Source organism: Schistocerca cancellata, chromosome 8 (genome assembly GCF_023864275.1).
Source record: "Schistocerca cancellata isolate TAMUIC-IGC-003103 chromosome 8, iqSchCanc2.1, whole genome shotgun sequence".
In the NCBI taxonomy this organism is placed as follows: Eukaryota; Metazoa; Arthropoda; class Insecta; order Orthoptera; family Acrididae; genus Schistocerca; species Schistocerca cancellata.
The window spans coordinates 227,411,654-227,430,498 of record NC_064633.1 but is presented as its reverse complement, the minus strand read 5'-3'; the positions used below and the strand labels follow the sequence as shown (position 1 = coordinate 227,430,498).

Below are 18,845 nucleotides of genomic sequence, written 5' to 3'. Positions count from 1 at the left end.
CTCATATCTGATTTCCAAATAGCGCTAAAGCACTTCGAGCAAAGTAAACACCGCCCGGCGCGAATGCGCACTGCTTCGCCACCATTCGCAAGGAACTCTGTGGAGGGTCCGTAAAACTTTGTGAAACACCCTGAAAGTTGGTTCTTGCCATGTAGTGGGGTAGGTAGGGTGTGGAATCGCCTAATTGACCTTCGGTCTGCGCACCTATGAAGGAGAAAAGTGAGTGAATACGATCCGGCGATCTACCTTCCCTTGCGCTTCTACCCTACACACCTTCCTCCTCCATCTTTGTTACATTATGGGAACACAATTTATCCCGTAATAGGGCTCTTCTGCACTTATATGTAGTACAAACAAACAAAAATGGTTCAAATGGCTCTGAGCACTATGGGACTCAACATCTTAGGTCATAAGTCCCCTAGAACTTAGAACTACTTAAACCTAACTAACCAAAGGACATCACACACACCCATGCCCGAGGCAGGATTCGAACCTGCGACCGTAGCAGTCCCGCGGTTCCGGACTGCAGCGCCAGAACCGCTAGACCACCGCGGCCGGCCGTAGTACAAACATTTTAATTTAGGTTTAACCCAGTTCACCTAAAGATAAACATTAATTTTATATCGTTAGGACAATATTTTTAATATCAGCCTCTGTTGATCCATCATCATCGAGCAAATCTTCGGATGAAGCACTTGGGGCACGGTTTGGAATTCACGACATCCAAGAATATATGGCAGGGTGTGACAATATCGTTTATTTTTGAGAGATGAATACGGGGCCTGAAGATGGCATAAAGGAACGCCGAAAGCCGGCCGCGGTGGCCGAGCGGTTCTAGGAGCTTCAGTCCGGAACCGTGCGATTGCTACGGTCGCAGGTTCGAATCCTGCCTTGGGCATGGATGTGTGTGATGTCCTTAGGTTAGTTAGGTTTAAGTAGTTCTAAGTTCTAGGGGACTGATGACCTCATATGTTAAGTTCCATAGTGCTCAGAGCCATTTGAACCATTTTCAACGTCGAAACTGGTAACCAAAACAAAATAAAATAACACCTCAACTACACTGCTGTTGGTGAATTTCGTTGATGAATATATTTAATACTCTGCGATTTTTGTATCCCCTACAACACGGAAACTATTAGTCACTGAGAAAGATGAGTCAGACCTCTTTTGTAGGATATTTAATGTAGTTTAATTTTGTACTGGGAAACGTTTTCACTAGAAAGTGCAGTTGTTGAGTCGAGAAAAACCAATAAAGTGGCCTTTAAAGCACCCCCTCCCCCACTATCACTCCAACGTTCACACCTCACTAGTCAGGATGTTTAGTATGTTCTTCATGACAGTCCCTCCTATCATTGTGCAAAAACGTGGGATTACACGATTTATCCGCTAAACGACCTTCTTTGATGTCCTCTGATTGGGCTATAACACCGGTACAAAATATCGATTCTTTTGTTTCAGGACGTGTACCTTAACAACAGGAAGTGACGTGATAATGAGAATGAGGAGATGAACCATCAATTTATTTTCAACATGTAAGAATACTCTATTGATGACACTGTTGTGGTTTTCCTAGAGACACGTGGATTATTCGTTCTTAACATCTTGAAAAGAATTAAAGTGTTGTACCTATATGGCGAAAAATAAAAAAAAATTAATTTACATTTCTATAGGGAGAATATTTGGAATATTAGTATTTACGAACAATGTGTAGTTCATAAGGAAAGAAAGATTACATGTCAACGGACTCCAGGCGTTACTACTAAGCTGTAATGAAATGAAATGGAGTTGCCTGCCGCCTGAGTAACGGTACTATTGTGTGCGCGATCGCATTAAAAAGAATAGCCATAAGAGATCTGCCTTCCTAGGGAACAAAAAAGTCATCCTCCGAGTTCCTAGTATAGGTCATTAGATGCGTGCATCTTCATAATCCTCAAATGGCTGTTGGAGTAACAAAACAGTTGAACGCCAAAACACATTCGACAAAAGCTTACTCCTTTGAAATTCAAATAATGGTTAACATCTGCGAGGCGCTAATTTAAAGTAGAATGTTGTTATTTCCTTCATTTGTGAAGAGGTGTTCGTTTCTACTACGTGGCCGCTGATTCTTACTAGTGGTAGTAGAAATCGTTGTCATTGGAACTACTGTCAACCTGTGCGGTCTAACAATGGGTGGTAGTCGTTGAGTAGTTGTTTTGCAGTACAGCAGCCTTCATTTAATGAATTTCGTTATCTCTACTGCAAATAAGCACCACATTTGAGCATGAATCTAAAATTCGCTGTCATGAAAACCAGCTGTGAGATACTCGTATGGTGTGGAAGTGTTATAGCCTGTGAATGAAGTTATCTCTCAGTTTTTTCGTAGTCAACAATGAGTTGTAAGTGAGCAGTGGAGCTTGAATGTGCTTTCTTTTGCAACATTGTGTATTGTGAGGTTTAAAAGCGTGGGGAACGGAAGTGAACAAATTACAGATATTCGTAAGTTTTTGTACCTCATAAACGGAAAAAAAACGAAAATAAAAGTAAGGGTGTCTGAAACCGTATCACCTACGATGAACTATCACAAAAGATTGATGAGTTAAACTCAAATATCTCTGTTAAAATCCCAGTAATTATACTGATTGGGTACACAATTTAAGATATAGCTAGTACCTCAGCTGGCTTCTAGTACTGTGATCAAAAAGATAGTAGTCTCCTGGTTTGTGTTTCTGGTGGCATATATTACACTGAAAGAAAAAAAAGAGAATGGCAGTTTCCACAAGAATTGGATTCTATTGATTTCATAGAAAAATTTTAATTTGATGAATGGCTAACATCACACATAGAGAACACTGTGATTGCACTGTCTGTCGTTCATCGTGATCGGTTTACTGTACAGCAGTTACAGATACACTTTCTAAGTTTTTTTGGACTTTTTTGACTGTATATGACAGTACCATTCACCAATTTCAAAACGTTTTATGAATCAGCCAAAATGCATTTCAGTTCCAAAAAGCATAATGATGCAGTTGAAAAGTGAAGTATTATCGTTAATACGACGTACCAAATTAAGAGTGTTGAAGATGTCATCAATAAGAGCCTTGCGAAATTAGTACAAAATAATTGCACTAAGTTGAAAGAAAATCTTTCTTGCACATTGTTTTCTACAGTACTTGATTGCCTTTAAGAGGAAAAACAAATTCGATGCTGGTTTTGATGATTCATTGCAGTTTAGTGTGCAGTCAGATGACGAAACAGTGCGGAAGCATTTTGAAAGTATCTCTAAAAATACGAACTATAATTCTCTCTCTGACTGGTGACTAATAACTATATAACAGGATTTTTCTTGTAGCTAATACTCTGAATGCATTCAATAACTTATTCTTTAGTTTAGCCATGGTTGTTCCCTGACCCCACATGTGTTTGTAGTTTATTTGTTCCATGTCCTTGTATGTGTCTGTAATGGATTAGTAGTGATTTGTGTCCTGTGTGTAACTGGGTAAAATACTGAAATATCTTAGACGTGTGAACAGAAATAATATTTCTTTTTTGTTCTTTCTTGCCATTAATCATTAACATGTAACATTTTGGTATTTATTGCTATGCATATTTTCTTTTGCTCCTTTATTGTAATATTGAAATACACTCCTGGAAATTGAAATAATAACACCGTGAATTCATTGTCCCAGGAAGTGGACACTTTATTGACACATTCCTCGGGTCAGATACATCACATGATCACACTGACAGAACCACAGACACATAGACACAGGCAACAGAGCATGCACAATGTCGGCACTAGTACAGTGTATATCCACCTTTCGCAGCAATGCAGGCTGCTATTCTCCCATGGAGACGATCGTAGAGATGCTGGATGTAGTCCTGTGGAACGGCTTGCCATGCCATTTCCACCTGGCGCCTCAGTTGGACCAGCGTTCGTGCTGGACGTGCAGACCGCGTGAGACGACGCTTCATCCAGTCACAAACATGCTCAATAGGGGACAGATCCGGAGATCTTGCTGGCCAGGGTAGTTGACTTACACCTTCTAGAGCACGTTGGGTGGCACGGGATACATGCGGACGTGCATTGTCCTGTTGGAACAGCAAGTTCCCTTGCCGGTCTAGGAATGGTAGAACGATGGGTTCGATGACGGTTTGGATGTACCGTGCACTATTCAGTGTCCCCTCGACGATCACCAGTGGTGTACGGCCAGTGTAGGAGATCGCTCCCCACACCATGATGCCGGGTGTTGGCCCTGTGTGCCTCGGTCGTATGCAGTCCTGATTGTGGCGCTCACCTGCACGGCGCCAAACACGCATACGACCATCATTGGCACCAAGGCAGAAGCGACTCTCATCGCTGAAGACGACACGTCTCCATTCGTCCCTCCATTCACGCCTGTCGCGACACCACTGGAGGCGGGCTGCACGATGTTGGGGCGTGAGCGGAAGACGGCCTAACGGTGTGCGGGACCGTAGCCCAGCTTCATGGAGACGGTTGCGAATGGTCCTCGCCGATACCCCAGGAGCAACAGTGTCCCTAATTTGCTGGGAAGTGGCGGTGCGGTCCCCTACGGCACTGCGTAGGATCCTACGGTCTTGGCGTGCATCCGTGCGTCGCTGCGGTCCGGTCCCAGGTCGACGGGCACGTGCACCTTCCGCCGACCACTGGCGACAACATCGATGTACTGTGGAGACCTCACGCCCCACGTGTTGAGCAATTCGGCGGTACGTCCACCCGGCCTCCCGCATGCCCACTGTACGCCCTCGCTCAAAGTCCGTCAACTGCACATACGGTTCACGTCCACGCTGTCGCGGCATGCTACCAGTGTTAAAGACTGCGATGGAGCTCCGTATGCCACGGCAAACTGGCTGACACTGACGGCGGCGGTGCACAAATGCTGCGCAGCTAGCGCCATTCGACGGCCAACACCGCGGTTCCTGGTGTGTCCGCTGTGCCGTGCGTGTGATCATTGCTTGTACAGCCCTCTCGCAGTGTCCGGAGCAAGTATGGTGGGTCTGACACACCGGTGTCAATGTGTTCTTTTTTCCATTTCCAGGAGTGTATTTGCCTTTTACAACCGTTAGGAATATCATTTTTGCTCAGTTCTACTGTCATGATTACACTACATGTACAGTTTTACATCAGTACCTTATCGTTAATTATTGTGTTAAACTTTTGTATTTGTGCTAAGTTTGTGCGAGAAAATTGTGTCTTGTTAGGAACTCCATACGTCATCGTACACGTCATTTCTCATTTTCCAAACATTTTCTTTCATCTTAATTGGCTCATTCAACTATAAATTGTAATGTGTGTTCTGATATGTTTCATTTTAGCTTTGCTCAACTTGCCAGGGAGATAATCATTATCACCAAAGCACACGCACAACTGTTCTGGAAGAGATAGACACTCAGTATGCTAATATGCACTCAAAAACCTGAGTCGAAACAAGGCCCCGGGAGTGACAACATTCCATTAGAACTACTGACAGCCTTGGGAGAGCCACTCCTGACAAAACTCTACCATCTGGTAAGAAAGATGTAAGAGACCGGCGAAATACAGTCAGACTTCAAGAAGAATATAATAATTCCAATCCCAAAGGAAGCAGGTGTTGACAGATGTGAAAATTACCGAACTATCAGTTTAATAAGTCACAGCTGCAAAATACTAACGCGAATTCCTTACAGACGAATGGAAAAACTGGTAGAAGCGGACCTCGGGGAAGATCAGTTTGGATTCCGTAGAAATAATGGAACACGTGAGGCAATATTGACCTTACGACTCACCTTAGAAGAAAGATTAAGGAAAGGCAAACCTACGTTCCTAGCATTTGTAGACTTAGAAAGAGCTTTTGACAATGTTGACTGGAATACTTTCTTTCAAATTATAAAGGTGGCAAGGGTAAAATACAGAGAATGAAAGGCTATTTACAATTTGTACAGAAACCAGATGGCAGTTATAAGAGTAGAGGGGCATGAAAGGGAAGCAGTGGTTGGGAAGGGAGTGAGACAGGGTTGTAGCCTCTCCCCGATGTTATTCAATCTGTATATTGAGCAAGCAGTGAAAGAAACAAAAGAAAAATTCGGAGTAGGTATTAAAATCCATGGAGAAGAAATAAAAATTTAGAGGTTCGCCGATGACATTGTAATTCTGTCAGAGACAGCAAAGGACTTGGAAAAGCAGTTGAACGGAATGGACGGTGTCTTGAAAGGAGAATATAAGATGAACATCAACAAAAGCAAAACAAGGATAATGGAATGTAGTCGAATTAAGTCTGGCGATGCTGAGAGAATTAGATTACGAAATGAGACACTTAAAGTAGTAAAGGAGTTTTGCTATTTGGGGAGCAAAATAACTGATGATAGTCGAAGTAGATAGGATATAAAATGTAGACTGGCAATGGCAAGGAAAGAGTTTCTGAAGAAAAGGAATTTGTTAATATTGAGTATAGTTTTAAGTGTCAGGAAGTCGTTTCTGAAAGTATTTGTATGGAGTGTAGCCTTGTATGGAAGTGAAACGTGGACGATAAATAGTTTGAACAAGAAGAGAATCGAAGCTTTCGAAATGTGGTGCCACAGAAGAATGCTGAAGATTAGATGGGTAGATCACATAACTAATGAGGAGGTATTGAATAAGATTGGGGAGAAGAGGAGTTTGTGGCACAACTTGACTAGAAGAAGGAATCGGTTGGTAGAACATGTTGTGAGGCATCAAGGGATCACCAATTTAGTATTGAAGGGCAGTGTGGAGGGTAAAAATCGTAGAGGGAGACCAAGAGATGAATACACTGAGCAGATTCAGAAGGATGTAGTTTGCGGCAGGTACTTGGAGATGAAGAAGCTTGCACAGGATAGAGTAGGATGGAGAGATGCATCAAACCAGTCTCAGGACTGAAGACCACATGGATATTCAAGGCAATACAAACTGAAATACTGGTATGGTGGAACAACGAGTCATCAGCATATGCGCCACTACTGCGACTAATGGATTTCTGGGATGTCGCTAACGAACACATTCCACCTGTCTTGCTGAGTCTACACCTATTACAAATACGTGATGTGTTTCCTGCACCAATGTTACTTCTTCTATGTATGCGGCAGTTACTACTGTTTCGAAGAAGATGCTACATGGTTTTTCAGTGGAGGAAATATCATGTAACTGCCTTCCTGACTCTGTCCTCTAGTTCCTGCATGTGTACTGTTTCATCACTTGATATAGTTCTCATTCTTGAGTGTAAACTCTTAGAATCTACATGTGTAATGCTGTGACAACTGTGCGCTACACTTTTACTTTCCTCCCTGAGCAGAGTGGTCTCCTTTAATTTCACTTGCTGAATATCTTTCATGCAATGCTATGTCTATTGCATTACTCAAATATTTACTGGTTACGCCATACCTTATGTATTTATATAACTCACGCAATCAAAAGCCTAATTTTATTATTACTGCATTATGTATTTGAAACGTAATTTTTTTCTTACAAGTCGAAGCAATTTTCACAGCTATCTGAATAAGATAGTGTACAGTAAGACAATCTACTCATACCTTTGTTCAGAATTTCGCCGTAAATTTTATTTTTTGTATCTTTTCTGTGAATTTCTGTGTGGGTTGTTCTACAATCCTTGCTATTAGCAAGAAACATCCTTGCAAATTATTGCTGGCAAAATGGTGAGGAGGGGGGGGGGGGTTTCCAACGTAGCATTCAGTGAGAAGTAAGTCAGACAGTCAGGTGTTGGTCATGATGCTGAGCGGCCTGAAAATAAGTAGCAGACCACAGTGATGCAAACGCAGCAGAAGTGTGAAGGTATTTTGGTAATATTGTCGCTGCATTGCTTGATTGTGCATGATTTATGATGAGGTTGGAAAGGACATGTTTTAGCAGGGTTTTTGATGATTGGTTCGGGTGAGTTAGTTTGACTGTTGAGACGAGATTAAAGGAGCAAATTATCTGCTCAGTTGGCTTGCACTCATAGTTGTAGATTTACTACTCTTTTACCATCTCATTAGCTAATTACACGACAGAGTTATATATTATAAGAAGCTAACTTTGTATAGATTGTTGTAATTGTTAAGGGATGAGAATTTCACAATATAGTTTTTGAATAGTAATCTCTACTACATCATTCAGTAAGTTCAACTTCTTCCGCCGTCTCCTCTTGAAAACTGCACTCAGCGGAACACAGAACTAAGCATGATGTGCTTATGATAGTTGCTTTTCCTTGCTTTACACATGGGCAAGGCTTTTCTTTTCTTTAGGTGGTTTGCTGCTGTGCTGCATGTCAATATTCAACACTTCTGAGCAGTACCGAGTTTCGGTAGCCACAAGTTTAAGTTCCGAAAAAAAATTTGGGGCCAATTTGACATCGCAGTCAGGACAATAAGATCATTTACAGTTAAGTATTGTTTTTCAAAACTATTATCAGTATCATTTCAGGTAAAGTTCAATTCAGATCTCTTTTCTTTGTCAGACATTTTCATTCTTACAGTACAGAGTTACGAGTTCGTGGGTATATCATTACTGTCCGAAAGTTTATTTAGTCAGTCTGCGTGCGTAAATTTACAGGCCATTTTCACTGAATCACTTTGGTTAGTTATTCTTTCCTAGTTAAGTTTATAATTTTATGTAGAATTTTTTCTCTGTTAGCTTTAGTGTGTTGGAACTTCAAGAAACACATGCCGTGACGTTACCCATTGTAGCACTGCTAACAGCACTGCAGTATTATTGTGACATTCGCATTTAAGTAAGAAGCTGCGTGAAACTCGAAATAGTTTGCAATGAAAAGTATGAGTCGCTGTGATTTTGCATTTGGTGCATATTACACCATACGTTGCTGCAAATGAAATTCAGCGAAGATATTGAATATTCCGTGAGACTTGTGAGGAGGTCCCTATCTGTCTTCAACTCAAGAAAATGGAATTTATGTAGCACAGTCACTTCTGATCACATGTATGTCAATATAGCCGGATATACAGCTTTTTTTTTAAATCCAGTACCGTACTTTTTAAAAATTCACTGGTAGCTAGCGAAAAGAGAATATGCTAGTATAAAAATAAACGTGAAATATTTTGTCTTATGTTACAGAAAACCAACCCAACGAGGTTTCCTGTAAGGTATTGACCTCTATGGTCGCTTTTTAGTTGTTTAATAAGACACTCTGCTTCAAGATTCTAACTTTTGCTAGGTGAGTTTCTGAATTTATACTGCGTTTTGGCAAAAGAAGCACAATTAAACCAGCCAACAAGATATACGTAGCCGTTATTCAGAGTATATTAAGCTTCTTCAAATTAGAAATGGTAAGAAATGCAGACAAATTAAATCGCCAATTCTGTTGCAATTTTGGTAGAATCGTGTAAGCCATCATATTTTAAATAGTAAGCCTCTGGAATGGAAATTTACCAAAAGAATATTCTCCCTGTTCTCCATCTGAAAAATACGAAAATAATTCACAGCAGCAGATAGTGTAACATAGTTTTGTTTCTGTCTCTCTTCAAAGGGGAGTGGTGAACTTCTTCACCATACATCTTTTAATGTGCTGAAGATATATTACACATATTTATAACCTATTTTAACCTTAATGAGTAGTCTCAAGCGGTTCATAAAGTAATGAATATCACGCTTTTGTAACCTTGTTATCCACAGTAAAGAGGCTATCGATATGTTTTTCCTAATAGGACAGCGTTGCATTTTTGCTGCCAAATAGAACTAAGCCAATAAAACTCTTTTCGTTGAACACATTCACGACTTGCAGAATTTTGCCAACCATTCGTCAACATCAGTATCACTGATAACTTAAAAGATATTTCTGGTAAGAAGTTTCACTCTCTCACACTGTAAAGGGACAGGAACGGAAAGATGATGCACTGTTCGCTGTACTTTTTCATATGTCAGAAATAATGAAGTCTAGAAACAAAATCCTTTGGTAAATTTCAGTCCCAGCTGTTCATCGTTAATGGTGCACTGGGTTACAAGATTCCCAAAGAATTGTAACATAAGATTTATTTTCACCTGACTTTTTAAGCTTTCTTTTTTCAGTAGTGTCACAAGTGACGACTTTTTGAAAACGCATAGAGGGTCTTTATTTAGATGTCATGTTAAGTTTTGCTTATTTTGCCAAACCACAACAGAAATTGAAGAAACTTTATGATTATAGTCGTAAATGGAACGATATTTTATTATCACGCTACACAGTGAGGGCACCAAATATTTTTTACCAAATCGTTCTTTAAAATCACAACAACAACGTTGAGCGGTAGTTCTTATACGTGCAGGCAAACAATATAGTCGAATGCATTGTTGTCCGATTTTGTACAGGAAGAGAATACATTTGTGAAAATCGATTTTTTTCACTGTAAGGAAAGGTTCACGTATTCTAATGAAACAGAGAGAATCGTTTCGAGAGTTTACTACATTGTGTGAAAGTCTCCGATAAGTTCCTGATAAGTTCCATGAATGCACTAGAATGTCCATGTCTACATTTGTTTACGTTTTGAGAAAGATCTATGCACACAAATCCTGCACCAATTTCAATTCTACTATATCGCCAGAGGAAAAACTTGCAGTTATCTTGATGTATTGTATTGCATTGTATGTTAACCGGGGACCTAAAAACGACGGAGAGGCTCCGTCCCCGCCGCAGCCGCAGTGGTCCGCTACCCCACGACGACTACCGCAGTCCACTTCACCCCTCCGCCGCCCCACACCCGACCCAGTGTTATAGTGCCGTTCGGCCCCCGGTGGGCCCCCCAGGGAACGTCTCACACCAGACGAGTGTAACCCCTATGTTTGCGTGGTAGAGTAATGGTGGTGTACGCGTACGTGGAGAACTTGTTTGCGCAGCAATCGCCGACATAGTGTAAATGAGGCAGAATAATGGGAACCAGTCCGCATTCGCCGAGGCAGATGGAAAACCGCCTAAAAATCATCTACAGACTGGCCGGTTCACCGGACCTCGACACAGATCCGCCGGGCGGATTCGTGCTGGGGACCAGGAGCTTCTTCCCGCCCGGAAAGCTGTGCGTTAGACCGCACGGCCAACCGGGCGGGCGTCTTAATGTAAGTAAAAATTCAACAACTTTTTGCTTTTTAAAATTTTATTTTAAACGAAAACAGCATTACGCAAGTGAAACGATTGCTTCTAACTTCACCAGTGGCAAGAAATTTGCGAGACATATTTCTGAATTAATTTTGTCAGAACAGGATGACACAATACTATTTACATGTCGTTATTATTAAGCTTCATTGCTATTTCATTCAATATCTCCTTCCAGTCGACCTGTTTTTATACTGAGGGTGACAAGAGTGCTAAATTACTGGCGTTTCTTACAGGCTGTGATAATTTCTTCAAAAAATGTAGCTCGCAGCTCGCTGCACACTCAAGAAACACGAACTTGTTTGTGTTGCACGTGCACGACCTGCTGCACACTGTTACCATCAACTGCATGCACCTCCCGAAATGCTTACTGCCAGGACACTTCCATATCATTAAACAATTTTGTGTTGTGTGCTGGTTGCCTACTCATCCACATTAACTCACATTTTTCTACATTTACAAAAAAAATTGCTCTGAGCACTATGGGACTCAACATCTTAGGTCATATGTCCCTTAGAACTTAGAACTACTTAAACCTAACTAACCTAAGGACATCACACACACCCATGCCCGAGGCAGGATTCGAACCTGCGACCGTAGCAGTCCCGCGGTTCTACATTTACAGCTAGCTCCCAATCATGACACATTCGCAGCTGTTCTTTAAGCTCATATTGATTACTGATTCTAAATTGTTTGAAGTTCATTTGTTGAGATTTAATTAACTTGTTTAGATACGATATTTCAGTGCCTATGTTGCTCCGAATTACAATGAAATGTCCCTTCAGACATGCATGAACCTCTCCTCTTAATGGGGTTATACATAATGGATCTACGAGTACAGGGGCCCTACTCTGTATCTTTCCGCCATTTTGCCGATCGGTTCGGTGCGCTCGTGTACCGAACAGATCGCCAAAAAAAAATTCGAAACAGAGCCCCAACATTATTCAGTAAGCATTTCGAAAGCAATGCCGAACGGTCCTAGCGAAATGAAAAGCTGTTGTCAGTTGTCCTCGCGCCAACCAATGGAAAGCAATCTGCCTCAGACCCGCGCATGCGCGCTGCAGCGCCATTCTTCACAGAACCGGAAAGTGTGGTTAGAGTACGTAATACTGTTCAAATTTCGCTGACCACGGACTTCCATGAATGCATGATAACGATAAAGTATTGACTGTGTTTTGGAAACTATCATAAATGTCACATTATGTTGTTTTATTCTCATTTACATCGATGTCTTGTTTTGTATTTTACGTTGCAGCATATGAGTCAGGAATGGAGTGTAGTACCACATTGAACAAAGTTCAAAGTTACTTCAAAATTCATGGAGGTACGTTCCGCCTATGCAGCTAATTGAAGGCAGTTTGTTTATTGCCATATGCGTTTCGCATCCTTTATTCATGATGATGCTTCATAAATAAAAGAAGCGAAATGCGAATGGGAATAAACTGCCTTCAATTAGTTGCATGGACGGAACACATCTCCACGAATCTGGCAAATTATTTAAGAGGGTGTCAAAGAATAAGAAAATGCATAGAATGTGGTTGCAGCTCACCCCTAGAGATCCAAACGATGAAGTAACCTACTTCCCTATATGATACATCAACGATTTCGTTCAAAAAACGAAATTTAAAAAAAAAAATCGACTTTTCGAGAGCCTGTGGCGACTGCAGCTATAGAAGTTCGTTGTAGTTCATAACATGCATCTGATGAATCAAAATGTTTCATATATGGTCATATAGTCTGAAAATATTGTGGCGGTAACCTTTCATCTCTGTCTACTTTTCTTAAGGATTCGATCGCAGATAAATACCTGTGACAAGCTAGTGTATAAAGACGATTTACTAGTATCATTCGCAGTACTTTACGTTGTGCTCTTAGATTCCTGTCTGACCATACTCTCTGAAACCGCTAAGTATTCCGAAAAAAATAGTGATTTATTTGTGACAAGAAGTAGTATAAATGTCATTGTCAGTTGTTTCACGCACAGAAAGGACGATATAAGATGAACATCAACAAAAGCAAAACGAGGATAATGGAATGTAGTCGAACTAAGTCGGGTGATGCTAAGGGAATTAGATTAGGAAATGAGACACTTAAAGTAGTAAAGGAGTTTTGCTATTTGGGGAGCAAAATAACTGATGATGGTAGAAGTAGAGAGGATATAAAATGTAGACTGGCAATGGCAAGAAAAGCGTTTCTGAAGAAGAGAAATTTGTTAATATCAAGTATAGATTTAAGTGTCAGGAAGTCATTTCTGAAAGTATTTGTATGGAGTGTAGCCATGTATGGTAGTGAAACATGGACGATAAATAGTTTGGACAAGAAGAGAATAGAAGCTTTCGAAATGTGGTGCTACAGAAGAATGCTGAAGATTAGATGGGTAGATCACATAACTAATGAGGAAGTATTGAATAGGATTGGGGAGAAGAGAAGTTTGTGCCACAACTTGACCAGAAGAAGGGATCGATTGGTAGGACATGTTCTGAGGCATCAAGGGATCACCGATTTAGTATTGGAGGGCAGCGTGGAGGGTAAAAATCGTAGAGGGAGACAAAGAGATGAATACACTAAGCAGATTCAGAAGGATGTAGGTTGCAGTAGGTACTGGGAGATGAAGAAGCTTGCACAGGATAGAGTAGCATGGAGAGCTGCATCAAACCAGTCTCAGGACTGAAGACCACAACAACAACAACAATTTAATCTTTCGTTTCTTAAACACATGGAAGTCGCGAAATCGGAGATACTCGTTCCTGAGTAAGCGCGCTATTACGTGTAAATTACATCGAATAATTCAGAAAAATGTTTAACTTTGACGAGTAACGGAGTCTCAGAATGTGTTGCAAACATGAAGAGGAAAGAAATATATTTTCCCATTTGCCCTTTGCCACGGCCGTTCGTCGCCTTATTTTTCTTCCCAGTTGGTTTATTTGTCATCACAGATTACACTGTAATACCACGCGTTAGAAAACTTTCAGTAATGCAAAACATACATCTTAACTATATCGTAGCAAAAATTAAACTAGTTACAGTATTAATATTCAATCATTCATATATTACTCATTTTGTCTCTTCGCTACTACAACGTTTATGTTATGTAATTCCATTCGGTGGGACGCAGGCTGAGTTCGTTGCCGAATGATGCGGGAGGAAGCCGTAAATGCATGACTTCACAAAATTCCTTTGTACTGTTACTTAAAAGTTTTAACGCGCTCCGATAATTAATAGGTAGACCATTTACGGAAAAGAGCACGCGAAGTCACTAGTAATTTCAGCTAACACTCATGTAATATACGTAAGCAGAGCCGATGTCTCGATAGTTAATGATCTTTAAACTCTTAATTGCATAAAAATAACAGGTATTTTGAGAGAATAGTGACCGAAAACTTTTTTATGTTATAATCATTCACAGTAACAACCTAGCCTAACCATGTTTCTAACAAAGGAAATAGTCCATTACGAACTCACTTTCGAACTTGACGCATCCTTTGGTGATTCTTTAGTAACACAGTCACTAAATCCAAAGCCAAAACCGCACAATATGTTTAAAATAACAAATTATGGGTGTAAATAAACCACAGCTAACTGAACGACAGGATCATACCGAAATCCAAAACCTCTCGGTATAGTTGTCGGCGGCAGGACCGTTCAGTAACAGGTCTCAGAAGCTTACTGAATAGGAAATTCGGATAAAGAACCGAAAATGACGTCACTACCGAGATGAGCCTTTTGCACCGATCGGTATGAACGATATAGAATAGGGCCGCAGGAGAAAACACATGGTTGACGACATATGGATGTTTGAATTCGGCAGGGAATCGTGCTCGGATAGCCATATGATAAGATGACCGCTAGCGATAACCGGGAAATGCCGGTTCGAGTCCCGGTGCGGCACAAACTTTCGTTGTCGTCGTTCCTCTATACAGCTGATGGTTGTTCACATTCGCAACATCGAGTACGTTTCATGAACTTGTTTAAAGGTTATACCTCCGCGTAGCAAATCCAATCTGTGAATGAATTTTATATTTTGTGGCCTAGAACTTTTCGCCCCCTGCTCCACGCTGTGCTATTAATTCAGTTTTGTAATCACTGACTTCACATACCTCAACCCGTGAAGTTTAATTTCGTTTCCTCCTCCTCTTCAGGATACTTCACTTTTTTCTCAAGTAATGTGTTTTGTTCAAGTCTTGATAACATGTTTCAAATATTCCCGTTTTGCTACATAGTGTGAATCTTTAGACGTTTCCTGTAGAAACGGTTTCTGTCTGAAGATAACAAGACTACTGTTAAATCTGTTGGAGGACTTCAAATATAAAGTGGTACAAGGTCGAGTAATATTTTATTTAGATTAATTGAATGACTGAAAGGGAACATTGGCTGTTGTCCTATTACATATTACAGGCCAGTAACCGTATTTTAACCTGGGACTGTTTCATCTGTTTATGCCTAACCTTGGATCTCTCGATGTAGTCCAGTACAGTCTGGGGGTTGAATTCCGGCGTCACGACGCACTTCATTCCGGTGTCCAGGCTCCAGAACGTGAACAGAGTTCCGCTTAACCAGAAGAAGCCGGTTGTGAATAGCAGGGTGTCGTCTTTCCCTAAAGGGGCATCGCTGCGCCTGAAAGCATAGATGACGACTGCTATGAGATCATCTGATATACTTCAGCTGCTTGGAAGCTCTACGGTAAAAAATTTGGTTTCTTCTCTTTGAAAAAGCTAGTACTTTGTAAAGCAGAAAATAAGAAAGGTAAATATTTCATACCATTCGACATTTGCATTCTGTTTACCACCTCACAAGCGCAGATAATAACACTAAATAAAATTCAGCTTCGCCACTTCCTCTCTTGGAAGACCACTTCAGCATTTTCGGGTATTTATTAAAAACATATGGTAGTTCAGATCAGACTTAAGGTAAATGAAAAAGTTAATATTAAGGGTAATACCACAATTGTCAGGCTTTTTCATTAAATTATAACAAACACACTTGACCGTGAACAGAGGCACTTTAATGAAATAGTTCACCAACCTCCGATTATCTGATCCTTGCTCCAGGAAGAGCATTATGATTAGCTTCACGTACCCTACAACATAGTATCAGAGATCATTACCCGGTTCTAAACCACTTTAGTAGTACCATACGGTTCTCTCACGTTCTGAAATACAAAGTACAAGGTGTGTCTGAAAAATTCATTTAATGTCCTGATACGTAAACTGGATGAAGAGTTTAAATATCTGGACACATATGAACATGGAGAGTCATGCCAAGAGGCCAGGCATACCATAGAACACATGAAGCCATTTTGTTTACTGAATACAGCCACGTGCAGTGAGCGTAGTAAATCCTTGTATTTGTGTTATGAAGCAACACAAAAGATTTTATTTGAAAGCAGATGTTTTTAGCGTAGCCCGTCTTTGCTTATAATAAATGAGAGTACCAAAATAGAGTGACATCTGCAACCAGTTACAAATGATTTTATTAACACTGTACGACACTTTTCAGGATTTCATACTCCATGGTGAAGTAGTACTGGTCTTCGTTAGCACCTGTGTTGGTGACCGTGTGAGTGACACTATTGTGAATTAGTTCCGGACAGTCTGTTATTTATTGGTGGATGTATTCAGATTATCAGAAACCAACATAGGACCTCCACTCTCTCATAACATTTCAGAATTTTTTTGCTGAAATTGGGAAAAACAGCGGCGCTGAGGAAAGTGATGTTATATACGTGTATGGGACAGATTTTATGATACAATAGAATTGGTAAGTAATTTTTAAAAGTGTTATCGGAGGAAAGCAAAATGATGACGATTCACAACGTTCATATCAACCATCAACAAACGTAACAAATGTAAAGCAGTCGTGACAGATAATGGGATGAAATTAGTGATTATCTCCGAGATTAAAACGAAAATACTCTATTACAAAAAAAAAAAAAAAAAGAAGAAGAAAAAGCGACGCATCACGAAGAAATTATCCGAAGGGAATGGAAATCGGTAGATGAGATATATATGCACAGAAAAAACGTGATTACAAATTCAGAAAAACTGGATGCTTTATTTAACAACAGAAAGAGCTTCACAAATTGGGCATGTCAAAGACGCGTTGGTCTACCTCTGGCCCTTACGTAAGCAGTTATTTGGCACCGATTTGTAGAGAATCTGGATGTCCTCCTAAGGGATATAGCGCCAAATTCTGTACGACTAGCGTTACATCGACAAAATCCCGAGATGTCTGGACTGTCCTGCTCACAACGCCCCAAACGTCCTCGATTAGGGAGAGATAGGAAGACCTTGCTGGCCAAGGTATGCTTCGGCAAGCACGTTGATAAGCAGCGGAAACTCTCGCTGTGTGAGGACTCAGCATTATCTTGCTGAAATGTTAGCCCAGGATGGCTTGATATGAAGGGCAACAAAACGGAGCGTACAATATACCGTTGACGTACCGCTGTGCTATAAGGGTGTCCCGGCTAACAAACAAACGGGTCCCGCTATGGAATGAACTGCCACTCAGAGCAACACTCCTGGTTGTCGGGACGTATGGAGGGCGACAGGTTCGTGGCGTCTCCAGACATGTCTTCTGCTTGGAATTCCATTGACTGGAGACGTCTTCAGTGATGAGTCCTGCTTCGAACTGAGCCTAGGTGGCCAGCGTAGACGGGTGTGGAGACACACCAGACTTCGGTCGGATGCCAACCTGACTGTCGCCGCCATACGGCCCGACAACCAGGAGTGATGGTCTGGGGTGACATTTCTTTTCTTAGCAGGACCTCTTTGGATGTCATTCACCACACCATTGCAGCACAGCGTACATTTTGTTGCCCTTCACGGAAAGCCATCGAGAGCTTACTTCTCAGCAATATAATGCTATCCCACACACGGCAAGAGATTCTACAGTTTGTCTTTCTGGAGGAAAACTCCACCTTGGCCAGCAAAGTCCCCATGTATCTCCCCATTTGAGGACGTTTAGAACTTCATCGGCAGGGTCCTCCAACCAGATCGGAATATTGACTAGATAATGCGCTATTTGCACAGAATTTGGCACGATATCTCTCAGGAGGACATCCAACAAGTCTGTCAATCAATGCGAAGAAGAATAACCGCCTGCATAAAGGTCAGAGGTGAGCCAAACCTTATTGACCCGCACAACTTGTGAAGCTCTCTCTCTCTCTTGAATAAATCATCCATTTTTAGGAAATTGTAATAACTTTTTGGTCTGTACATGCACATCACATCTACCGATTGCCGTCCCATTCAGTTAATTCATTCATGGGGCGTCGTTATTTTGTCTTAGAGGGTAACTGCGATTAAAAGGAGTAATTTTGTCGAAAAATATGGTTAGGGTAGGTGAGCCGTGCGTGGCTCGTGTTCCCGCCATCATGTATTTTACACCCTGCTTTAACGTACTTCCACCTCACTACGTTAATTTAAATTACTACTCTCACTGAGTTGCTGCTTTGCGTGACCTTGACCGGCGCTAGCAGCGCGTATCGATATATCCCCTCTCGTAGTATCTTGGCTCGACTGCTATTACTTCCCGGTTGTTGTCTGTCGGATGGCAGTTCGGATCGCCAGTTCGGGTCTGCCAGTGAGTTGGAACGTGTCTGGAGCGCAGTCCGGACCTGCTAGTCGGGAGTTGCAATGCGGCACTAGTGCAGTCGGGTTGGAGCAGCAGTCAGGTCTGCGTCGACATGGCTCGCCCGACCATTGCCGCCACGTATCACGTGAGCCAGGCCACGGTCTTGGTGGATCGTCGGTCGATCGTCCAACCGAAGACGCGTTTTGG

General features: G+C 41.4%; 1 protein-coding gene across 1 annotated transcript in view; it reads right to left on the bottom strand.

Moving 5' to 3' along the window:
- LOC126095479 (uncharacterized) overlaps nt 1–18,845 on the bottom strand; it is a 91,345-nt gene that overhangs the window by 36,331 nt on the left and 36,169 nt on the right. Inside the window, exon 4 of the mRNA XM_049910270.1 lies at nt 15,512–15,680. Within this exon, the coding sequence (XP_049766227.1) occupies nt 15,512–15,680 (169 nt within the window). The remainder of the gene's footprint in view (nt 1–15,511; nt 15,681–18,845) is intronic.